Genomic DNA, 24,905 nt, shown 5'->3' with positions numbered 1-24,905 from the left:
CCACTCTGAAACCCACCGCCACGCTTGTGCCAAGGCCACGCCCCCCACAGGCTGCTCCGTGCCAGTGCGCACACCCCGCAAGAACGCCGAGGCCGGCCTCACGGGGCAGCCCTGCGCCCCGCAGAGGGGGACGTTCCATCCCACTCCCCCTCCCCCTCGTTCACTCAGGGTCGGACGTGCACTGAGGTCTAATGGTTCTTCCCGCTTGCTCCCCACCTTCTCTCGCAGGCTATTTCCCTCATAAAATCCTGTACTTTTTAAACTCATGTCTGCAGATGCTTTTCGAGCTAATGCACCTCCCAACTGGTCTCCTTGCTTTCATTCCTGCCTCTCCACAAGCTTTTCCCCACAGGAGCCCATGCATCGTTAAAAATGGATGACATCACAGCGTGCCCTGCATACGCAGCTCCAGTGTCTGCCCCCAAGATGAGAGTGAGAGTCAGTGTTTGCCAAGAACAATGAGGCCTACTGACCCGGCCCCTCCCGTCCTCTCCCTTGCTCAGGGTGCACGAGCCATACGTCCTTTCTTTCTGTTCCTTGAGCTTGTCAAACTCCCTCGTTGAAGCCTCTGCCCAGAACATAATCTCCCTGCACAGCTGGCTGCTTCATGTCATACAGGTCTCAGCTCTAAGGTCACCACCTCAAGAAGGACCATCCCTGACCCCATCACCCCCTCCATCACCCTTCATCCCCTTTCTGCACAGAACTCGCTGCTATCTATATGACCTTGATATTGGTTTACTGTCTGTTTCCCCTAAAGAATATCAGCTCCTTGAGGACGAGGGCCTCGGCCCACCCCTCTGACACGGCTTCTCACCTCTCCCTCCATGCTGCTGATTCGGACCAGCTCGTTGAGGATCAGCAGAGCTCCATGGATCCGATCGTCCCGATTCATGCCCTTCTCCTTGGCCAAGGTCTCATCAAACCCTTTCTCTGCTTCTTCAAACGTGTGCTATGTAGAGACAGAGAATGCCTTAGTCAACCCAACGTCCAAAGTTAGAAAGGACACAGGCAAACCCCATCTACACGGGGGTCTGAGGTGTCAACATGCCTGCTCAGTGTCTCGTACCAGCACCATCAACAATACCAACCCACCAGACTCTCGCCTTTAGTTTACCTTCAGCTCTCACAATACCATGAGGCAGCTACCATTACATCCCTACTTTAATAATTAGAAAACACAGGCCCGAAGAAATTACGTGACTTGTCCCAGGTCACAGAGCAAAGCCAAAACTAGAACCCAGGCCTCCAATCCCATGTTCAGGGCTCTTTGTTGTATAAGACACCTTAGTAAGTTCTCCTGTCAACAGCAATCAGCACGGGACTCAAGATTCTAGAGGAGAGGGGACTGGTACTTTCTAAATGAGTATCAATCATATCTCTTCAATTCTGAGACACTCATTTTTCTATATTTTAACATCTCTGAAAAGAGGCATCTTGTAATTGTTGACAAGAAGGCACTGAGTCACAGTTTAATTGGCATCTCTTTTTCATCCTGGGTGGTACATAAAAGAATGGTATGGCTACCAATGGATCTTTGCTTTATTGAAATAAAATAACTGTTGATTTAAAATGAGCTTAGAAAATCGTTTGAGACCAAAACAAACATGACACTTGCTATGGGGCGAGGGGCCTGTTGCTGCCCCAGGCCCAGTGACCCTCTACGTAAACGTGCTTGCTGGTGGTTGGAATGGATCCGCCTCCTCACCCTGTACCACTGAGGCTTCTGCATCTCCTTCGGCTCCCGCTGAGTGGTGAGAATCAGACAGGCACGAAGGGCGGCCACAGCTCCCTCGCGGATGGCCTGTTTGGGGTCCCACACAGCCACAAAAATGTTGTCAAAGAAGGGCTGCACTTGCTGGAAGAAGAAGGTGGGGACGCTGATGGCCAGCTCGCGGAGAACCAGGACCTAGGAGGAAAAGGCGCACTCAGAGCTCTCATCCGCACCGCGGAGTTCTGTCCTCTCGGGAATACGGCCTCCTGCTTCCTGGAGCCTATTTACATTCGGAAAGGGCAGACTTGCCCGCTCTGCCAGCTTGTGAAATTCTGGGACTCAAGGAAGGAAAGGAAAATTGCTCAAATATCTCAGCGGTCACTATCTTAGGGTGTGTACATGGAATGCTAGTAACATTAGAACAGATGCCCTGGAAGGGCAGACATGTTTTGTTTTGAATATCGCTATACTGACAGCCTAGAACCATGCCTAGAACACAGCAAGTATTCAATAAACATTTACTGAATGAATGAAAAACCCTGTTTAACACTCAATCTTGCTACTATTTTCATTTGACAGTGGAAAAAACTAAAGGTCAGAGGCTGCCCCATATTACAGCTAGGAAGCGGCAAAGCGAAGACCTGAACCAGGATCCAGGTGTGTGTCCTTCGCCCGTACCATGCTCCCTCCACACGGTGCCGCCTCCTGCACGGGGGGGCTGACTGGAAAGGACCCACTGACGCCTGTGATCCCCACCAGTCACGCCCAAGTTCTCTCTTAAAGACGGACGCCCCATCTCACAGCCGGGAGTCCTAGCCCGCTAAAGCAGCCTTTTTCAGGGACAAGTCTCAAAAAGCAGTGAAGATGTGTCCCTCGAAGAAGAGGATAAGAAGCCACCACTCCCCAAAATGTAGAACAGCCAATGGGAAAAGAGGAAGCTTGGGCTAAGTCCCAACCAAGGAACAAACGTCTAAAAAAAAAAACCCAGAAAAAGCAGAGCGACCCTCCCAGCAGGGGCAATGAAGGCACCTACCTCCCCTGCTCCTCTCGCGCCCTAGTTCTCCCATAGTCCCACTGTCCACACAGAGGCCTTGGCAAAGACACTGAAGGGCAAAGACCATGCAAACAGTGCCGCTGTCTGGGGCTTTGTAAGCCTTTCGGCTGTGGCTTCTTCTCTGGCTACGGCTGAGGGGTGCCTACTACTCAGGAGGCAACTTCGATGCAAGGATACTGGAGGTCCAGAAAACACTGCGCTCAGGGCCGCCTCCCAAGCAACAAGAGACTTTAAAGTGTCCTCTTCAGGTACAAAGCTCAGGGTGAAGACAGAAAGGTTTTCAGGACAGAACCTAAGGCCACCGAGAAGCAGTGTCTTTGCCTGGCGTGTCCCTTCTCCTTCTCTGCCCCTCAAGGACCAAAGGACCCCAACAAGGCGCCCCTCCTGCAGGCACTCACAGCTGCGTGTCTCCGGCCCTCGTTGCGGTCAGCGCCCAGCCACTCCAGGGCTCGCTTCACTTCAAACTCCACGTATTCGGCAGTAAAAGTGTCCCCTGCCATGGCAAGGCGACCAATGGCCTTGGATGCCATTTCCATGACAACGGGGTCATTAGAGGGGAGGAGGTTCCGAAGGTAATTAGCGAATCGGCCGATTCGGGTGGCGTTCCCACCTTCCACTCCTATGAGGCTGGCTGGAAAAGGGAAAGGCAAAACGTGAGGACGGACATGTGCTGTCCAGGAGAGTACGCTGCCTTGAAAGGAAAGCTGAAGCGTGACTTTTTCCTTTCACCTTGAGTGAAGACTGCAATTTGCAGATGGTAAGGAATGTGGATAACTTCCATTTTAACCAACAGATTTGATATTTATGCAAGGACTATTTGCATAAAGCAAAGCGCCCTCATTTTCGTGTATGTAATTTGTTTTCCCAAGAAGAAAAGGAAAAGAAACTGGGACTGAATAATAAATCACAGGCTGGATGACCAGCCCAGGGACTGGAAATTTACCTGCCTTTTACTCATTGCCCCCAACTCTACTTTTTCATTCATGAGCCTGGCTATTCAGATGTCACTCTATAGAAAACCCAGAATCTATAAAAAGCTACATGGGTGGCAGAAAGAAAGCTGACTTCTAGCCTCAGCTCTGGCTCACTGTCTGGCCCTAGAAAAGTCACTTGTTAGTTTGGAGACTCCTTATCTGAAAATACCTGCTTTGCCTCCACCCCAGAACGGTTGCTAGAATACCTGGATAAGCACACTGAAAGCCATGAGGCTCCTTAAAATTCAATAAACAAATATGAACTAATCATCTAGTAAGCAGCAGACCACGCATGGGCTGCAGTGGACATAGTTGTTATTGTCACAGTCTCTGTCCTTACCTATGGCCAAGATGCCACCTTTCCTCTCATTGGCATCTGAGCTGGAAACCAGTTCAAAAATGTGATGGTTCAGCTGATCATAGAAGCGAGTAGACTCCTCTTGACTCATCTGCAAAAGAAGATGTACTCAGACCAATTTCTAATGTCTCCCTGATGGTGGAGGTCCGGTGGTTTCCAAAGATTAGGACCTGAGAGGTAGTCAGCAGGTACAGTTCAAACCAAACACAACAAAGGTACCGCCCACTCTCTAGTTTTAAACTGCAGAGCACCTGAACTTACAATTCATCTGTTTATTTAACAAATGCTACTGGGAATGTTCCAAGGCAGGCCACGTCCTGTCCTAGGTTCTACCTATTACTAGCGGTTCAAGAATGAACAAAACATTGTCCCTGACCTCCAGTCTGGTCTCTATTTAAAAATCCCCAACCTCCCAAAATCCACCCCAGCCAATGTGTTATCAGGCAGAAAGAATCAAAGGTCTGTGATGGGGGGGGGGGGGAATTAACAGCTGGCTCTACACTGACTCCTCAAGTGTCACCACAACACAGGAAATGCCACAGGAATGGGTAACCGCTGCAAGGGAACCTGCACATTCTATGGGCATGAGAAATTGAGTGCTTTTCTAAAATAGAATCTTACTTAGCTGTCTAAAGAAACTGAAACCAGTATGGCGCACGTAGCCCAAACACTCCAGGAGGAATGGCCCCAAATCACAGAAGCCCCAACCTCTCGAAGCTCCATGGTGACATAGTGCTGGAGCTCCTTGGCAGCTTTGGCCCTGGTCTCCTCGTTGCGGCTCTTCAGGCCACTGGCAAACTGCTGCAGGACGCTCACATTGCTAGATGTCGTGGTAGCTGTGGTGGCAGCGGCAGGTCCCGTTCCAAGCATCTTGCCCTGAGGTTCTTGGAAGAGAAGCTGCTTTAACATTCTGGGTAACACACTATGGCGATAATTTTATTTATGGCCCCAGTTCCTCAACACAGATCTCCACCCTGTCCCCATCAGGCAGGGGAGCCTAGAAAGGCTGGGAGACCTCACTGAAGAACCTGTGTGAAAGCTTCCATTTATTCCGTAACGACCCATGTTTGAAAGCGGTAGCACAGTAAGAGGGTCGAGTTGTGGGGGGTGGAGCCAAACTACCAAAGCCTGAGTCCAGCCCCAAATTTTACACGAGAGGATACTTAAAATGTCTGTCTCTTCAACTGCAACAGGGGGATAATAATACCTAACGTTTATGTTATGTTGATGTGAGGATTAAATGAGTTAACACAGGTGAAAAAGTCCTTACAACAGTGCTGGGCACGCGGTGAGTTCTTAATAACTGTTAGCTATTATTACCATTATTACTACTGTGTACATGGCACAGTGCCAGGTACTAAAAGTGGGGAGGTAGAGAGAGAATAAACATGCCTACAACTGCCTCTTTCCTCAAAGAGTTCAATTTAAAGAGGGTAATTATTCTACAGCAGCACTGTCCAACAGAAATAAAAGACAAACCACAAACGTCATGTTAAATTTCCTAGTAGCCCTATCAAAGAAGGTAAAAAGAAACAGCTGAAATGAATACTTTGTTTAATCCAATATATCCAAAATACCATTTCAATGTTATTAATATAAAACAATTGATACACTTCTCCCTTTTTTTTGGTACCGAGTCTGCAAACCCTAGTGTCCATTTTACACTTATGCCAGTCTCAGTTTGGACGAGTCACACGTCAAGCGCTCTGAGCTGCATGCGGCCGGTGGTTATTGCACTGGACAGTGAGGCTCTATGGAACACTCGTACTGGGAACGTGAGCTAAAACAGACAGACTAGTTCCTGAGACCATTCATTCATTCATTCCTGAATTGTGCCCCGTCCCTTCCCTCAAGGAGTTTACGATCTAGAGGGAAGCACAAATAATCAGGCAGCCGCAGTAAAGTGGCCATGAGAGGGCTCAGCCCAGGCTGCTGGGGGAGCAACATGCAAACGGATCCCAGGTATGTCCAGACTGTATTAGATAATCAATTTTTCCAAATTCTTCCTTTCAAAAAATTTCTGGAATGCCGAGGGAAAAAAAAAAAACCCCAAAGAATAATTGGTTTTGAAATGCTTTTAAATACTCCAGTGCCAAGAAAATGACTGCAATAGGAAGTGCCGTCCTTCGGGAGACGGAAAACCCAAGGATCCCTGATGACAAAACTACTACAGAGTGTGTGACAGCGGCTGGGATGAGGGGGAGGGAGGCTGGCAAGGAATTTCCATTCTTAGGAAAGAACCAGCCTCTCTTTATAAGTCTAAGGCCCACGGGCCATCTGCTCCACGCAGAATTCAATTAAAATACTGGAAGTCAAATATCGCAAGGGTCTTGGCTAAGGCTTAACAGAAGTTCAAGTTGGGTGGCTGACACCAGGAATGGGGGTGGGGGAGGCAGAGAGGATGAAACCCAAGGAGGGAACCGAGCTTAGAGTCAGGGAATGGGGCCCTGCAGAAGTCTCCAGGCGGAGTGCAAGGGGCTGACACTGACGTTGGTCCCCTCTGAGGACAATCTGTAGGTGGTGACTGACGGGCACAGAGACGCAGAGGCGTCCCGGTAGTACTGGGGCTGATGGGCCGGCCTTCGCGGAGCTGGAGACGCACGGCAGGCTCAAGGGACCGGGAGTCTCCTGGGGACCCGGGAGGAGGTGGGCGCTGCCTCACAGGGTGGGGGTCAAGGGCTCAGGCCCCAAGTCCCTGGGGCCGCCTCTGAGGGGACCCCACGTCCCAGACGGGCGGCTTCCCCGGGCCCCCCCACCGACCGGGCTGGCTGTGGGTCTGGACATCCCGCCGCCTTGGAAGGGTCGGTGCCAGGCTCCAGACTCACCCCGCGGCTTCGGCCAAGGCCTCAGCTGCCGCCACCAGCGCCGGTAACACCGCTTCAGGCCCCCGGCCCTACCACCCGCCTTCCCCGCTGTCCTCCAAGCCGGGCGGGCGGGAGGGCAGGTTCGCAGCCCTGAGGACCAATCGACAGGCGTAAGGAGGCGATGGACTGAGACACCAACCAGTAGCAACGAAGGAGAAGTGAAGCTCCGGGACCGGCTTCTCCAGGGGGCGGGGACTGTTCAAATAGACAAACCACGCTGCCAGTGGCAGGCGAAAAGAGGCTTAGATCCACTCGGGAGAACCAATCGGTCGTGAGTTAACTTCAGTCACTTCCACGCACACATCCGGTGCATCGCTACTATAATTCCCCTCTGTGTCTGGGGCGTGCGACCGTGCCTAGTCGGCTGTGGGGGACCTGGGATTGGAAGCGTAGGTAGGCGGAGGCTCGCGACCGCGCCAGGAGTAATTGTGAAAGGAAAATGTGAGCCTGGCGGGCGCTCTGAGATAACTCTTTGGACTTTTGGAACCGTGATTTCTGTTTTGTTAAATGTAATATGCATTTGAACAGTTTTTTACTTAGATTTTCCACTTTTCGAAAGTTATCTAGCTCACAAGATCATTCACGAGAAACAGCCAAACTTTAAGTAATGTACTCGTAAAGTAATTCTTTCAAAGCAACATCATTTTTAAAACTTTTTCAAAAAAAAGATAGCAAAAAATTTAATTTAACTACACGTCAATTTTTAAAAAATCAGTCTGTTTATTATAATAAATATTGAAAATTCCTAAATATTTCACAATAGGTGTCTGATTAAATAAAATATAATGCGTTTATATTAAAGAAAACATGTTGCCATTAATAATAGTATTGTAAGTGAATACTTGCTAAGAAGGAAAAAGGTTCATAATTTGTTAAAAAATAGGTTATACCACAATATAAGTGTAATAAAACACTTGAAAAAACATATACTTCTTACGGGTCTGTTACCATGGGGAAAATATACAACTAAAATGTACTGGAATTTGAGAAGGCATGCTTTTTTTTTCTTTGTACAGTACCATCAATTACTTGTGTACTAAAGAGAAGTGTTTGGGTTTTTTTTTGAAGAAATGGAAGTTTCCAGAAGTGTTATACTGCCAAATTTAAAGAGATTTGGTAATATTCTGTGGCTAACAAAATGCTTTGGTGGATTGAACAAGAATTATGCTTACTGCGTTAGGTTTAGCATCTCTTCATTGCATTGATTCTTCTGTGAAGTAATTGTCCCTTTGAATTTCACGTTTTTCACTTGTGTTCATTCTCTCTATATTTAATCATTAAACATTTTTTGATATGTACTATAGTCACTGTTTAAATTTCAAAATAAATAAAATTGTATTTATCACAAAGTCTTGCTCTACCCCGTCCCTTCACTTATTTTCTTAGTTCTTATGTATCCCTAGAATTTCTTTATGGAAATACAAGTTATTTTCCCATTTTGTCACACTACATCACTGTTCTGCACTTTTAAAAAAATGGTATATCTTGGAGATCTTTCTTAATATATAGAAAGCTTCCTTGTTCTTTTGTTGTTATAGCTGCATAGTATTTCATTACATGCATGTTCCATCTCTTACTCTTCCAGTCCTCTGTTGATGGACACTTGTGTTGTTTCCAAATTCTTGCTATTGTTGTACTAATGATTCTACAGTAAATTCCTTTGTACATATATAATTTTATTCCCTGGCAGCTGTACCAAAATAAATAGCCTGAAGTGGGATTGTAGGGTCAGAGAGTAAATGCATGTGTCGTTTGATGGATATTGTCAAACAGTTCTATCAGGAAGGTACCAGTTTTCATTTCTACCAGCAATAGGAGAGTTTTGCCAGCCTAAGACATGATAAGGTTATTTTCTAATTAACAATAAAAAATGGTTTTATAGCAACAGTAACCATTTGTAGTTCTGTTTTACACATTTACAAAGAGCTTTCTTATCCATTGTGTTAATAACATTTATTGAGCACTTACAAAGTATCAGGCATTTGGGAGGACATAATAAATAGAGGTTAAAAGCAGGTTGGAGTCAAACTAACTGGATCTGAAACTAAGCTCCAACATTTACCAACTATATGAGCAAATACTTAATATCTATATACCTATTTCCTTATTTATAGATGTACCTACTATCAACTGATAGTCAGATGGTTATAGGTGCCAATTCAAAGCCAACAGGAATCCCCAATTTGGAATATGGTGAAGACAGAAATTTTACTTCATGAAAACAGTTCAACTATCATACAGAATGAATGTGAAACAGCTCAAATAGTGTTACACCTCTATTATGAAGCATCTTCATTTAGAGTTTTTGCTCCAGTCAGTGAAACACAGTTCTCAGTGGAAAGTTGGCTTCTAGAGCCAGAGGGGAGTTAAGTTACATAGAAAGAAATCCTTGCGCCTGGTTCCTCATCAGTCCACCCTCATGCAGGTGAGGATTCCAAATCATCAGAATGCGACTGGCCCAAAAGGCATTGTCTTGAGTGGTAAGAATGGAGCTGTTCTGATTGGTCAGTAAAGATGTCGATCAGCCTGTTGTTGCCCAGCTCTGGTTGGACAACCTCAGTCCCTGTGATTGAAATAGGATACCAGGAACTCCTTAATAAAGGTTGGCTCAGGTGGCAGGAACGCGCTGCAGGGAGGCAGTTCAGCGGAGGCAGGCACCTTCTCTCTGAAGTGTAGTTTGCACGAGTAGTCCCAGATTAGAAATGGCTGGCTGTTAGGCTCTGTTTTTTCTTTTGTTGTTTTTGTTGTTTTTAGGGACATTAGAGCCAGTTAGCCATCAGGAGCCCTTCTTAGAAGGTATCTTTTTTTTCTCAGAGTCCACACTACCGTGGTAGGCACTGTGGTGGGGGTTAAATGTTAATACATGTAAAGAACCTAAAAGACTACATGACACATATAAACAATAAATGCTGTTACTGTTATTTATGAATGTTTCTACGTGGCAGGTTGTATTGTTCCCACTTTATACTTCATCCATTAGTAAAGTGACATATAGAAGGATTGAGTCATAGAGTTGGTAAGTGAGGAGTTAAAAATATGTGCTTCTTCCTCTTGTCCCATTTGGTAGTATAGGATACTTGGGTTTGGCCAGCGTGCAAATATGTGTTAGATGCTAAAGTCGTCAATTAACAACTATCTAGCTGGTAAGGAAGTATGTCTATACAGAGCTGGCTTCATGGCAGTTGTGACCTATGAGGTTGTAATGCTCTGTCTTGAAATTCTTAATGAGTTTTGAATAAGGGGCCCCATGTATTTATTTTGCACTGGATACCAAAATTATGTAGTCAGTCCTGTGTACATATATGTTATATTTGCATTATAACTTTCACTAATATAAAGGATGTGCAGCATACAACTTACAAATAATAAACTACACAATAATACCTTTTATTGTAAACTTCATATAGCCAATTGATTCTAGCATATGCTTTTTTTTTTTGATACTGTGTAGCCTCCCTATAGTTGCAATTGATAAGAGAGTGTAGTTCCAACATGAATGTTAGTTGATATTTTCTTTTATGTTCATGGATAAGGGAAAGTGAAACAATCAAGAGATACCTTGAAATTTCACTAGTTTGTCAATGATATGAAGGCTTCTTCTTTGCTGAATTGAATAATAATTTTCCAATACTGGAAGAGTATTTCCCCAAATTTTTCTGGTATTCACAATGTACTGGCTGCAGTTACACACTTTTAAACTTCATGATAAACTTTTTTCAGTTATTTTCTTACGTTTAGATGACCAGCCAATTATCAAGCCTTTGCTGACTTACGTGGCATAAATACTCCCACGATGGCAGATTCCAAGTGACCAACGGATGTCACTCAATGAAAAGCTAGAAAGAGATGAGCAGCAGCACATTGTTGTATAGTATTTCCACAATGCAGTTACAACAAATGAAAACAACCTAAAGAGCATAAATGATAAAATGTAGTAATTAGGAAGCAATGAGCTTTGAGTAGTTGTTACTTTTGTTTTTAATATAATTTATCTAATTGTAAGTTTGTGTAGTTTAATTTTGAATAATGGCTGTGCTTAATGACTGGCTCACAAAATTCTTAAAAATTTACCTGGCTCTCTCTGGTCAGAAGAAGCTACCAAAGCTCCCAGAAGGTGGGCAATGAAGGCAGGCAATGAAGACACAGAGCTGGCCACCTGGTAGGGTGGGAAGGGCGATTATTTGTATAATGAGTAAGTAAGAAAACTCACATATGGATTAAAGGGCAGGCAGGACAGTTCATGGCATTGGTAAGTGCACAGTAGAAAGCGGGAATTTTTGCTGTTGTAATTATTAGAATTAATATTTCTTAGATATCCTTCCCGATTTCAGAGCTTCGAGTTTCCCATTTAAAACTAGGGGCTGGGATAGGTATACCTTCCTTATCTCCCTCAACGTGCTTCCTGATTTTTGTCTGTATTGTTAACTGCTGCGTACCAGTGCTCAACAAATGAGGTTGCATACTGCATGAAAAAATTGAATGCGTCCTATTTCAGTGAATGAAACTCTTGATAAGTCGGAAAGCCACACGTATTAGTGGTGGATCCTGTGACACTGAGCGAGGCTGTATCCACCGAGTCTGGGAGCAGCTGCCAGGCGAAGACCCCCGGCAGAGGGAAAGCTGAACCTCCGGGTCCTCGTCCTGCCCCGCCCCCAGCTCCGGCCACGCCCCCAACCCCGGCCCCGCCTCCGCCCCAGTCGGCTCGGCCCACACGGTCAGCCCTTGTTTCCCGGCCGGCCTCCAGAGGCGGGCGCACAAAATGGCTGCCCCGGTACTCCTGGGGAGGCTGCAGCCTCTCGGCCTTAGGCTCTAGTTCCGGGCTGGGGTCCGGAGAGAGGCTTCGCCCGGGTCACAGAAAGCTGGAACGTTGCTACTGGGCCTCGTGGGGTGCCAGGCCCGCTCGGTACTGCCCCGGGGCCCGCTGCCTCCCCAGCCCTGCCCCGGGGCGGAACTGAGCGAAGGTCAGGACCTGCCGCCCCGCCCCGTCCTTCCTTCTCCCACTGGCAGTCGCTCTTCTGTGAGTGGCTCACTATTAACTTTGACTTCCGCCACGAACATCTCCATGGCGGCCTCGCAAGTCCTGGGGGAGAAGATTAGCATCCAGGCTGGAGAGACCGCCAAGGCCGGGGACGGAGACCTGCGGGAGAACGACTGTCAGGAATGGGACAGGCCCCTCCCGCGCTCCTGGAGGCAGAAGTGTGCGTCCTATGTGCTGGCCCTGCGGCCCTGGAGCTTCAGTGCCTCACTCACCCCCGTGGCCCTGGGCAGTGCCCTGGCCTATAGATCTCAGGGCGTTCTGGATCCCGGGCTGTTGGTGGGTTGTGCAGTGGCAGTTCTGGCTGTGCACGGGGCTGGCAATTTGGTCAACACTTACTATGACTTTTCCAAGGGCATTGACCACAAAAAGAGTGATGACAGGACCCTCGTGGACCGGATCTTGGAACCCCAGGATGTTGTCCGGTTTGGAGTCTTCCTCTACACTTTGGGCTGTGTCTGTGCCGCTTGCCTCTACTACCTGTCCCCTCTGAAACTGGAGCACTTGGCTCTCATCTACTTTGGAGGCTTGTCTGGCTCCTTTCTCTACACAGGAGGTAAGAATTGGCCCAATACCTGTGCTGGAAGTCTTGGTTGCATGTGCTAGAAACTACTGCTATGTGCAGAAGTAAGGATTAGAACTAGAGGAGCGCCAAAGGTCTTTTCTCAGGCCGCTATGTGAAATCTATAGTGTGCGGATCATGTGGATTATTTTGGAAGATTGTCTTTATTTATTTTTAGAGAAAGGGGAAGGGAGGGAGAAAGAGGGAGAGAAACATCGACCAGTTGCCTCTCAAATGCACCCAACTGGGAACTGAACCTGTAACCCGGGTATGTGATGTGCCCTGACCAGGATTCAAACCGGCGACCTTTCCCTTTGTGGGGCCATTCTCCAACCAACTGAGCCACATTGGTTAGGGCAATGTGGGTTATTTTGAAAACAGTAGTAGATTGAGAAGATCCTGGCTTGGCTTATGGATGCTAGAGATATATATATATATATATATATATATATATATCTCCATATATACATGTATATGGATGTGTGTGTGTGTATGTGTATATATACATAAACATACTATATATATTCATGTACAGATATAGTGTCAACACTTACTATGACTTTCCAAGGGCATTGACCACAAAAAGAGTGATGACAGGACCCATACACTGCACAAATCTTTTTTCTCATTTGTTGCATTTTTACCTTTCTTGAGTCACAGAAATGACTAATAATGTCATTTCCATGTATATGGAAATTTTTGTATCTAGTTTCTTTTTGTTGGTCATATCTTTTAATGCCAGTTTCAAATTTTAGTGGAAGTAACTTGGAAGAGCTCAGAATTGTACTTTCAGCTAGTTTGATGGGTGACTCACTGTAGCAGGCTGAATAAGGTAGTGGTGGCCTGGTGGCTAAGCCTAGTTTTTGAGTGCCCATAACATGCCAGCACATACTGTGCCTGCACTGTTGGTTCTCTGCGCACGGAAGTCACAGATCCTTGCTCTTGTGAAAGTTATTTTATGCATGGTGAAAAGAAACAAAATAAAAAATAGTATATAATAGTTAGGTTGATCAATGTCCTGGTTTGCCCAGGGCTGAGACGGTTCCCAGGATGTGGGACTTTGGATGCTGAAACCATTCAAGATCCTGATAAGTTAGCATGAATTGGTAATCTAATTACAATATATGGAAAGACAGTTAGTGCTATAGTAAGGACAACAAGGAAGGCGGACACAGCAGACTATTTTAAGTAGTTTCATCGGGGAGGCCTCATCAAAATGGTAACGTGAGCAAACACTGAAGGAGCTGAGAGAGTTGGCTAAGCAGATATTGGGTTGGCCCAAAAGTCTGTATGGATTTTTCCATAAAATAAGAGACCCATTTTTCATTTTTACCAATAACTTTATTGTTTTGGATATTTTGAGTATGTCAGCTCTCTTCTATGTGGTAGGACATTGATTATTCTCAATTAATGTCTCAATTTGATCACTATCAACTTCAACCAGTCCACCCGACCGTGAAGCATTGTCCAGAGAGAAATCTCTAGCACGAAACATCGCAAACCACTTCTGACACATTTGATCAATCACAGCACCTTCTCCATACACTGCACCCATCTTTTTTTTTGTGTTTCAGTTGCATTTTTACCTTTCTTGAAATAATAAAACATAATATGCCGAAAATGTATATTGCCTTCCATCTTCAATATTACATGGCTATACAAAAATTCACCAATTTTGATGTTTTTTTAAAAATGCACGCTGATATGACAGCTGTCACAATACAATCTAACAAAATTGTTTCCAATGAAGTTAAAGAGAACTAAGCACTGCTAGACCCATCTCATGGAAGAAACCAAATGAACTTTTTGGCCAACCCATACCTGGAGGAAGAGTGTCCTGGATCTTGGAATGACAGTTGCCAAACGCCTTAAGGCAGGTGTCCCAGAAGAGTGTGAGGAACTGCACGGAATCCAGGGTATGAATGAAGGAGAGAGTGAAAGCCGGTTAAGTAAGAGAAGTCTGTTTGGGGAGGTCAGGGAGGCACAAAGATTACATAAACCTTAATGTTTTAAAAGAATCACTGGCTTAGGTACTGAGAATGGATTCTAGGGAGTGGTCAGGGATAGAAGCAGGGAGATGGAGAAGGGGCTGTTGAGGAATCCAGGCAAGAGGTGTTTGGTGGCTGGGATCAGGGTGATAGTAGTGGAGAAGGAAGATGTACTCAGATTTCCAGTATATTCTAAGGTAGCCCGGGTTTGCTGATAGACAGGATGTCAGGCAGGAGGGAAACTGAAGAACTGAGCCTAACTCAGAGGCTTTGGCCCAAGCAACTTGAATAATGGAGTTGATGTCAAGTGACATAGAGAAGGTTGAAGACAGGTTTTTTGGAAGACAATCGACTTTGAGCATCTTAATGTATTAGATCTCTAAGTGGAGATAACCAAATGGGTAGTGGGATATAAGAGTCTGAGTTCAGGGGAGAGGTCTGAGCGAGAGATACAGATATTTGGGAATTGTTGGCACGTAGATGAAGTTGCATGACTGGGTGAGACCGCCAGAGGAGGAAGTGTCGATAGAGGTGTGAGGGGGACCGGGACAGCCCTGGGGAACTTGCACATTAAGAGAAGAGAAGGAACAAGGGAAAGGCAGCTGCGATGGAGCATCTGGAGAAGAAAGAATACCGAGAGACTAATGTCCTGACAGCCAGTAGTAAAAGGTTCAGTAAAGGAAATCAATGTGACAGAATGTCTAAGGTGGTGGTGGGGGAAGAGGCCCTCTCTGTAAAGGTGACACTTAAACTAAGACTTGAAGGATAAGGAGCCAGCCATGGGGCAGAACTAGGGTCTGATTCAAGTGCTGAATCCTTCAAGGCTGAAGGAACAGGAAATGCAAACGCAGTAGAGTTGGGGAGAGTTTGGCATCTTCTAGGATATTCCAGAAGGCCAGTGTGTTCGAGAGGGAGAATGGAGATGCAGTTGGAGAGGGAGGCGGGGGCTAAATGGTGCTTGTCTCCTAGGGCCTCAGTCTCCTTTGCTGGTTCCTCCTCATTCCCAACCTGCAGGCTACTCCTGGCACTGCTTTCCTCTGTCTCCATTCCCTCCTTTCGTGGTTTTAGCCAGTCCCGTGGCTTCAGATGCTCTCTGTCAAGCTGGTGTCTCACAGATTTCTACCTCTGGCCCAGATCTCTCTGCTGAACTTCAGACTTATATTCAGCTTCTTACTCAGTAACTTCTCTTAGAGGTCTCCAGACATCTTCAGCTAAATATATCCGAAATCAAATTCCTGATCTTTTCCCCAAAGAAACCTGCTCTCCCACAGCTTTCCCCCTCTTCCTCAATGGCAACATCATCCTTGTCGTTCTTCAGGCTGAAAGTCATGGGTGTCATCCTGACTCTTCTATCTCATATCTTGCGTGCAGTCAGTCCATCAGCAAATTCTGTTGACTCTGGTTTTCAAATGCATTTGGGACATGACCATTGCTCACCACGTTCCACCACTGCCACTCTTCTCTCCCTTGAGTATTAATGGCAGGTTCTGTAGTAATCCTGGATGTGGGTCCTTGCCTTTCTTGACTTTGAAAAGTTCTTGCCAGCCCCTTCTTGCCTGCAAGGTTTCTTTTGAGAAATCAGCTGACAGTCTTATGGGAACTCCTTTGTAGGTAACTGTCTCCTTTTCTCTTGCTGCTTTTAAGGTTCTGTCCTTATCTTTAATCTTGGGTAACTTAATTATGATGTGCCTTGGTGTGTGCTTCCTTGGGTCCAACTTCTTTGGGATTCTCTGAGCTTCCTGGATCTCCTGGAAGTCTGTTTCCTTGGCCAGATTGGGGAAGTTCTCCTTCATTATCTTTTCAAATAAGTTTTCAATTTCTTGCTCTTATTCTCCTTCTGGCACCCCTATGATTTGGATGTTGGATTGTTTAATTATCCCAGAGGTTCCTAAGCTTCTCATTTTTTTTGAATTCTTGTTTCTTCATTCTGTTCTAATTGAATGTTTGGCTCTTCCTTCTGCTCCAAATCATTGATATGAGTCCCGGTTTCCTTCCCTTTACTGTTGGTTCCCTGCATATTTTCCTTTATTTCACTTTGCATAGTCTTCGCTTTTTTCTCCATTTTGTGACCACACTCAACCAATTCAGTGAGCATCCAGATTACCAGTGTTTTGAACTGTGCATCTGATAGATTGGCTCTCTGTTCATTGCTTAGTTCTATTTTTGGAGCTTTGATCTGTTCTTTCATTTGGGCCGTATTTCTTTGTCTTGGCGTGCCTTGGAAATCGTTGGAAGGGGTAGAGCCTTAGGTATTCACCAGGGCATACCGACCCAGGTCATTGAGTTGTAATACTCTCCGTGGTGGAGGCATCCAAAAGGGAACAATGCCACTTCCTTGGCTCTCAGCCAGCTTTCAGTCACTTCCTCTGCTACCCACAAGCAAATTGGGCCCTTCTGGTGCCGATTCCTGAGTGGGTGGGTTTGTATACATTCTAGGACCCTGTGAGTCTCTCCAACGGACTCCCCTGTGGGGCTGGGAGTTTCTCCTGCCACCACAACCCCCACAGGTTTTTGCCTCTAGAGGTTTTGAGGCTTTCTTTTCTCATATTGGAACCCTGGATTGCGCATCTGTCTCGCTCCCGAACTCTTCCTCTGGTTTATGCATGTGCAAGTGCGGGACCACCCTGTCTGCCCGTGCTGCCTGGCCGCGCGTCCTCTCCAGCCCGGCTGCCCGTTTCCACCCCTCCTTCTGGTCTGCATGAATGTTTCTTTTTTAGCTCTTTGGTTGTCAGATTTCCATACAGTTCGATTTTCTAGCAGTTCTGTTTTTGTTTTTGTTTTTGTAAATTTGTTGTTCTTCTTTTGGTTGTGCAAGGAGGTGAAGTGTCTCTACCTACACCTCCATCTTGGCCAGAAGTCCACTTAACCTTTTTTTCAATCATGTTTTTGTTAGTGTTTGTGTATTTAATGTGTGGCCCAAGACAACTCTTCTTCCATTGTGGCCCAGAGACGCCAAAAGGTTGGACGCCCCTGCAGGAGGTTGCCAGACCTTCCTCATCCCTGGAATGGGTCTGTGGGTGGTTTCTGTGGGGTGTGTTGAAGGTGGAGCCTATCCATGTGGGCATGTGTTTCTCTTCAATTTGCTTACATCATGTTTTTGCCAAGTGATCTCAGGAGGTGTTCTGGGTCATCTAGCCAGAGGTCAAGGCTTTAGAGCTTTGTGTTTCCATCCATGGCCAGAGCCCTTAAAGCTTCTTGGAGAGCTGAGAACATAAGTTAAAGAAAAGTAGGCCACGGTGGAGAAACTTGCTGGATCTGTACCGGGAGTGTTCCTTCTTGGCATCTCGCTGGCGCGGGGGTACAGCAGTCCCTGCCTTACCTGCAGTTTCACTTCCTGTAGTTTCAGTTTCCTGAAATCGTGTGCTATTTGCTTTGTCCTGCTCTAGACACGAATCATCCCTTTGTCCAGCATATCCACGCCGTATACGCTGCCTAACCATGGGCCAGTTAGTAGCCGTCTTGCCTGTCACGTTGCCTGTTCAAATATCTCAGTACTTGTGTTCAAGCAAACTTTCTTTTACTTAATAATGGCCCCAAATTACAAGAGTAGTGATGCTGGCAGTTCGGATACGCCAAAGAGAAGCCGTGAAGTGTTTCCTTTAAGAGAAAAGGTGGTATGTATGGTATGTATATGAAAACACATAATATGTATGGGCTTTGGGAACATCTATGGTTTCAGGCATCTGCTGGGGGTCTCGGATGAGGATAAAGGGGGGCTACTGTAGTCTCCTAAGTATGTGAGATACTGCAAGAGACATCAATTTGCTAATTTAGAACTGGAGGTGATGTTCTGATGAGTGAGCTACCTCCTGGAGAGCATGTCCTCAGACAACCAGGTGGTTTATCCAAACACTGCCTGGGCCTTACAGCATTAGCTTGCGCTGTGTTGGTGGGCACAAGGGCTCATGCCTGTGTTGTACTTCCCTGGGGATGCGTCATTCTAAAGAACCAGGGGTGGTCTTTTAGTACCAGAGACCCCGACAGATGGAGGTGTTAGCCTTTGTTACGGTGGGAATCACTGTACAATGTATGAGTGTATCCAGTCCACACTTTGTATACCTTAAACTTATACAATGTTATATGTTAATTATTTGCAATAAAGATGGGGGGGGGAACCCAAAAATCAGAAGCCCCACTACTAAGGTGAAGGTAAACCTAGGCTGAATCTTGTTCCTCAGCTGCCAGGGCTTTAGCTCCTTTTCAGACCAGCGTCCCTTCTCATTTGAGGTTCTTGACATGCTGCTCACTAGCAGTTTTCTTGTCGCTGAGGCCATGGCTTGGTAGCTTGGCTGCATGTGGAGGTTTCCCAGGCTCCAGGGGCAGTATATATGTGTGGATCAACTCTCACCCATTTTTTACTTTGAGTGGAATGCTTTTTTCTGACCTTGGTCGCAAATTGCAGGTGCTTGTTACTGTAGCTCTGTGTTCAGTTCGGACTTTGTGCCAAGTTGAGGGGTGAGCTCTGAACAAGCCAAACCAGCTGTGAGCAAGCCACACCCGAGGCCCTGCCCCCGTGAAACACTGAAACGGTGTTTGTTCGAGAGACAGAGATTAAAGAATGATGAGTGTGATGGAATTTATGAGCGTAGCGGTCAGGGCACCCTGAGACCTGTGGCAAGGGGAGTGAATGTGCTGTAGGGACGAGGGAAGGTCACCTGTGCAGCGACCTCTGCAGTCTTAAAGATGAGTCCGAGTTAGCCAGGCAGAGGGGGGAAGATGGTTCTCAGGGCAGGTGGACCTGAAAGAAGTCTGCCGGGAGAGGGAGGGGAGCTGGGGGGCGGGGTGGGGGAGGCGGGAGAGGGCCAGGACCCGCCGGAGGTGAGAGGTCTGGCTTTATTCTGAGGGCGACTATCAGATAAGGGTTTTCAGGTATGCGCTGGGCGAGCGGGCATGGTCAGATGAGTGTTTTTAAAGCATCGCTCTGGCTGCAGTGCGGAGATTAGGGTAGGGAAGGGGTAGGGCAGTTGTGATAAGAACAGAAGCTGAGAGAGCAATTTGGGGGGGTTGCCATATTCCAGACAGACAATGACCCTGCCTTGGATTTGGGGTTGGAGAGAGCTGGGCAGGTTTTGAAGAAGTGGGTTAGACAGGATTCGAAGTCGGCTAGCAGCACAGGCGGAGGAGGAAGAGTTAGAGGTGACTTAGTTTTAACTCAGCGGGAGCCAGAGAGGGGAAGCAGCATTGTACCTTCATCGTCTTAGCCATGTTCCTCATTCTGTGGCTGAGGGTTTCTTTATGCGGAGGTTGGCAACCCTGGAATTTCGCCAACATTCACTGCAGGTTTTCAAAGCCAGAAGGTGCCTGCAGACGTTGGAGAGGAAGGAGGCAGAAAAGTTAGAGACGGGCCTGGATGTTCTGTGAGGGCCGACCTGCCAGCGCTACAGACGGAAGGGAATGGTGAAAGGTGAAAGAAACCAAAACACTGGATGGCAAGACCTTTCAGGTCCTTCTTGGGCTCTCCCGTTGAACTGTGTGTGGCGGAGCCCGCTGCTCTTTGTGACAGGATTTGCCGGGGGGCAGTAGAAAGGGAAAGTTGGGTATGACTCTGAACCCTCGCTGCGTGCTGAGAGTAGGGTGCCTGGTGCTTCCGTACAGGGCCCTGCAGGGGACGGGACCCCTGCCACGGCCCCTGCCCCTCGTCTGAGCCTGAGGAGCAGTCCCTCGATTCCCCACCCTTGATCTCACCCCGTCTCTTTGGGTTTTCTGGCCGTAGGAGTCGGATTCAAGTACGTGGCTCTGGGAGACCTGGTCATCCTCATCACTTTTGGCCCGCTGGCCGTGATGTTCGCCTACGCCGTGCAGGTGGGGTCCCTGGCGGTCTTCCCGCTGGTCTACGCCATCCCCCTCGCCCTCAGCACCGAGGCCATCCTCCACTCCAACAACACCAGGGACATGGACTCTGACCGGGAGGCGGGCATCGTCACCCTCGCCATCCTCATCGGCCCCACCTTCTCCTACATGCTCTACAACACGCTGCTCTTCCTGCCCTACCTGATCTTCAGCGTCCTGGCCATGCACTGCAGCATCAGCCTGGCGCTGCCCCTGCTCACCGTCCCCATGGCCTTCTCCCTTGAGAGGCAGTTCCGCAGCCAGACTTTCAACAAGCTGCCTCAGAGGACCGCCAAACTCAACCTCCTGCTGGGGCTCTTCTACGTCTGCGGCATCATTCTGGCACCAGCGGGCAGCCTGCCCAGGCTCTAAGGGGACCAGCAGCCCCTCCATCAATGCGTCCCCCTGAGAATGTGTTGAAGGCAGAGCCTCTCAGGAGAGAAGGTGATTTGAGAGCGAGGGACCTAAGGGTGGCTTCTGAGCTGCCACATTTTTAAAATTATTAAGTTCTTAACGATAGTGTTCTGTTTTTGTTTTGTTCTGTTTTATGGGGAATCTTGAAACCGCTCTAGTATCCGCGGGTGAACGGCCCTTGTTTTACTTATACTTTCCACTAGAGGGTGCTGTGAGGTCACTTTAAAGTGGACTAAAGAGCCCCGAGACTGTGAAGGAGCCACCTGGGTTGGCCTCCAGTCCTGAGAGGGCCACAGTGACTGGGCCAAGTGTCCTCCTGTTATCTTGGTCTTGAAGGATATGGTAATAACTGGTATCAGACCCAGTGACACCAAGAGCACCTGTCTCTTACTCTGAGCACTTGTGTCCTGAAATTCACTGCCTGAGAGAGTCCCTCATTAACAGCCTAACGTGGCTCCCGGCTATTTGCCTAAATTGTGATTCAGGGGTGTTTGTCCTCAGGCTCTCCTTTCGCTTCTTGCCACAGTGGAGGAAAAATGTCAGATCACCCTGCAGCAAAACAGTCAAGGGGGGCCTGGGAAGGGAAAAAAAAACCCACCCCCGGGGCAGCTGAGAAAATCACTGTTTCTGGATGTAATTGGTTGGGCTGCGTTTTCCCTTTGTAGAACCCATGGGAATCACAGGGGGACTCCCTGCCCTGTCAGTGCCTGCCGGGGGCCCTGGAACGGTGGAGACCTGCCCTCTCCGCCAGCTGCTTACAGCCCACGGGGCTTCTCCGCCCCCACCCCCATCGCCTTTCCTAATGCCCCCCATGCCCATCTGTGTGTCTCGCATCGTTGGAGCCTGACTCTCCGACAGCAGCTCAGCAGCTGAGTCAGGGGCAGTTGACCCTTTGCACCGAGCCCCAGGACAAGCAGACCCGGGCCCACCAGCTCCTCCATGGAGGAACAAGGCAGTAGATAAACAGTCCCAGCCCTGTTCAGACAAACAGTAGGCCCTGCCGGGGAAGGAACGGTGTCTTCTGCCTTAAAGGCAGCCGGGCAGCACCGACCCTGCCTCTCCCAGAGGCCTCGGGCGCCCTGCACCAAGGCGGTGTGCACGCAGAATGGGGAATTCCAGTGCCAATCAGAGCTGCTTTCCATTTCATTGCCTGCGAGGTATAATTTCCAGGCTGCGTGTGTTCTAGGACTGAAACAGATTGAGGCCATCATTGTATTTTTCTGTTGCAATGATAGCCATTCTGATAGCTATTTCAGGGGCTTGACCTGCGGAAAATGACATCGAATTCATTCTTCATCCTTAAAATCAGGCTAATTATATGATTTGGCTCCTTGAGTTGGAATGAGTCGGCTTACTTGGAAAAAACATATCTGGAAATTGCAAAAGTCCCTCTAGGTTGAAGGTGGTCTGTCTGCAGAGAGCCGGAACCCTCAAGTAGAGGTCGGAGCCCAGTCACAAGGGACACGGCCCTTCCCTCCTGCCTTTCTTCCCAGCACCGTTTTTGTTGTGCGCCAGGCTTGTGGCAGGCAGGACGGTGCTCGCAGGTCCTGCCGGCAGAGACCAGCTCTTCGGGCCCCTCCCCGGAGCAGGCTGTCCTCACACAGGGCTCCCCCCACCGAGGCGATAGGACCAAGAGCTTCTGCGTCCACGGACCGGACCCGCCTCTGTAAGTGCCCTTGTCGGGTGTCAGCCTCCGCATCGTGTCCTGGTGCAGATTTTAATGCATATTCTTGTATATAAATGTTTCTAAGAGGCCAAACGTGGTGCTGGGTTTTATACGCAGGTTGCCCTAATTTGTGTCATATCCCAATTCAATGATGGTTTTCTTTAGACTTGTTAATAAAAAAAAATATTTATCAGTTTCCAGTTTTTCTTTGCTTTCCTCCCACTTCTTGTTTTATTGTGTGCTTGTGAACTCTGATTCATAAATCTCAGGAGACCAGCACAGGGCCTTGGGGACATTTGGTCGGGTTGGAGGTGGGGCACACGCTCTTTAGTGATGAATTTGGGTAGGATTGGACCCGATTTTTTGAGCCCTTAGAAGAGACAGTAGGGACCACTCAGAGCCAGTATGGATTTGCCAAAAGCCAGTCAGGCCAAATTAACCTTGTTCTCTTGTTCTTTCCTGCCTTCGTGTTTCTTTTTTCCCTTGATGGGGTCACTGTGCTGATAGATGGAGAACGTGTAGCCGACAGAGCGCATTTGGCTTTCAGCTAGGCGTTTGGCAATATATCCTCATGAACAAAGCAGAGGTGCGTGGAATGGATAACAGTCTAGTTCAGCGATTGTCAACCTTTTTCATCTCGTGGCACACATAAACTAATCACTAAAAGTCTGCGGCACACCAAAAATACGTTTTTGGCCAATCCGACAAAAAAATAAAACATACGACTTTGATTCATTCACATGGATGGCTATTGTTGTGTTGACTGTTGTCATTTTTCATTTGACGGTCTGAAGGAAAAGAGGTCAGTGCCCCTGACTAAATAGTCAGGTACTGCCTGTTTCAAAAATGCTTGGAGCACACCAGGAAAAATCGCTGGTCTAGTTAGATGAATTTCTGGGAGACTGAACAAACGGGGGCAGAGAGCCCACTGATCGGCATGTCCACGTCGACGGGCAAGGGAGCCTCGAGTGGCGAGTGTGCGCCTGCCCTCGCCCGGCCGGGCTCAACACCTGTGACAACTGATTGGAATTAGGCGGCCCTAATGGCAGGTTTTGTAAATCTTGGAGGAAGAGCTTATAAAATAACGAGTCAGAGGCCGCTTGGATGTGTCAAAGGAAAAATTTAGCATGAATAAATGTGAAGCCATATACTCGGGTCCCTGAAATCAGCCGCCTGACCTCCAAAGGGGGAGACCCCTGGAGCGATGACAGTTGCTGTGGAGGTTTGGATTTCATTAATGACTCCGGACACAACGCCACATGCCTTTAGTTCTGGGAGTCAGATTCACCCTGCTCCCCAGTGAGGCGGCTGCCAAAGGAAGCCCAGCCCCCTCGGGCCAGCCCCCTCCCTGTAGGGTCACCCAGGACTCCTGGGCCTCCGCGGGGCCCAGGGACACAGACTGGGCCCTCGTTCTGTGTGCTCGCTCTCTCTAGGGTCACCTCTCTGCTGCTTCAGGCTGAGGTTCAGCCCTGGAATCTTCCTTGTCTCTTGAATGATCGGCTCTGGAAGGGTTCAGGGCGCCCTGATAGCAGCCGTCCCTGCTGACGAGTACCGTGGGCCTGCAGGGCACCAGCCCCTGCCACCTCGTCCCCATTTGTGCCCAGCCTCAGGAAGCACCCATTCTCTCCGCGACCCGCCCGCCCACCTCCCCCACTCCAAGCGTTTCCCTCCTCCCCCACCCCTGGCAGGACCTTTGCATAAAATCTCACCCCCGGGCTGCTTTGGAAGCCAAATGCTGGCCTCCGAGTGGCATGAGGAAGAAGGTGCACATACATAATTTATTATCTTACTAACCCTTCTGTTACTGCCAAATTAAAACCAGCAAAACTCTGAGCCTGTGACTGAGCCCGAAGCTCAGTTTGCATCAATGAGCTCTGACTTGCAGGAAGGGCAATGTGATCTGAGAGGGAACAAATAGATTAGCGTCCAGACAGTGAAGGTACAAGTCCTGCTGTCCCTGTGTTCTCAGGCCATAGGTGGGGAGCTGGGTCTGTCCCCAGGCACCTACCTTCCCTTCTTTCTTTATTTTTTTCTTGATAGAGCAAGTATGATTGTTGATCAAGAGTACGCTATGCATACAATACACTTGGATTTCAGCAAGGTGTCTGACAATTTGATGTGGAATGAGGAACTTTGTTTCTACGTGAACACGTGTTTTCACACTGGAAGCAGCTGCAGCAGAGATTTTACGTCTCTCAGTATGGGAACCACGTTTTGAAGATGTTGTTAACAAACTGGATCTTGTCCAGAAAGCACCAGGCAGACTGGTGAGGGCACTTAAAACCATGTCAGCGTGGAAAGGAGACTCAGCAGAGGGCTGTCTTGGGGACAAGAGATCAGGCTGTGTGTGTGTGTGTGTGTGTGTGTGTGTGTGAGAGAGAGAGAGAGAGAGAGAGAGAGAGATTTCAAAGGCAAAACTAGACCAATGGGTGGAAGTTAGATGGCCC

The 24,905-nt window shown here is 47.9% G+C and overlaps 2 protein-coding genes across 3 annotated transcripts in view; one reads left to right on the top strand and one right to left on the bottom strand.

The window, feature by feature from the left end:
* MTOR (mechanistic target of rapamycin kinase) overlaps positions 1-7,026 on the bottom strand; it is a 111,576-nt gene extending 104,550 nt beyond the window's left edge. The window contains exons 1-6 of the mRNA XM_054579749.1: positions 6,926-7,026; positions 4,809-4,984; positions 4,083-4,191; positions 3,167-3,399; positions 1,709-1,909; positions 818-952 (exon numbers count right to left, since the gene is read on the bottom strand). Of these exons, the coding sequence (XP_054435724.1) occupies positions 818-952; positions 1,709-1,909; positions 3,167-3,399; positions 4,083-4,191; positions 4,809-4,970 (840 nt within the window). The 5' untranslated portion in view covers positions 4,971-4,984; positions 6,926-7,026. The remainder of the gene's footprint in view (positions 1-817; positions 953-1,708; positions 1,910-3,166; positions 3,400-4,082; positions 4,192-4,808; positions 4,985-6,925) is intronic.
* Positions 7,027-11,765: 4,739 nt separating this feature from the next.
* Positions 11,766-22,632, top strand: UBIAD1 (UbiA prenyltransferase domain containing 1). Of its 2 annotated transcripts, none has more exons than XM_054579747.1 (2): positions 11,766-12,555; positions 20,263-22,632. In XM_054579747.1, exons 1-2 carry the CDS (start codon positions 12,027-12,029, stop codon positions 20,748-20,750), a joined length of 1,017 nt encoding a protein of 338 aa, XP_054435722.1. In that variant the 5' UTR covers positions 11,766-12,026; the 3' UTR covers positions 20,751-22,632. The 2 variants fall into 2 exon arrangements, with proteins under 2 accessions (XP_054435722.1, XP_054435723.1); XM_054579748.1 differs by lacking the exon at positions 20,263-22,632 and adding an exon at positions 17,936-18,125.
* Positions 22,633-24,905: the final 2,273 nt, after the last annotated feature.

Source organism: Pteronotus mesoamericanus, unplaced genomic scaffold (genome assembly GCF_021234165.1).
Source record: "Pteronotus mesoamericanus isolate MK-2021 breed Mesoamerican mustached bat unplaced genomic scaffold, CSHL_Meso_final contig_557, whole genome shotgun sequence".
NCBI classification, from domain to species: Eukaryota; Metazoa; Chordata; class Mammalia; order Chiroptera; family Mormoopidae; genus Pteronotus; species Pteronotus mesoamericanus.
The sequence above is the reverse complement of the archived record's forward strand: the minus strand, read 5'-3'. Positions and strand labels throughout refer to the sequence as shown.

Excerpts from the sequence above, each read along its gene's own strand:
- UBIAD1 (XM_054579747.1), top strand. The coding sequence starts at position 12,027 with ATGGCGGCCTCGCAAGTCCTGGGGGAGAAGATTAGCATCCAGGCTGGA. Across the intron at positions 12,556-20,262 it reads CTCCTTTCTCTACACAGGAG|GAGTCGGATTCAAGTACGTG; the intron begins GTAAGAATTGGC and ends TTCTGGCCGTAG.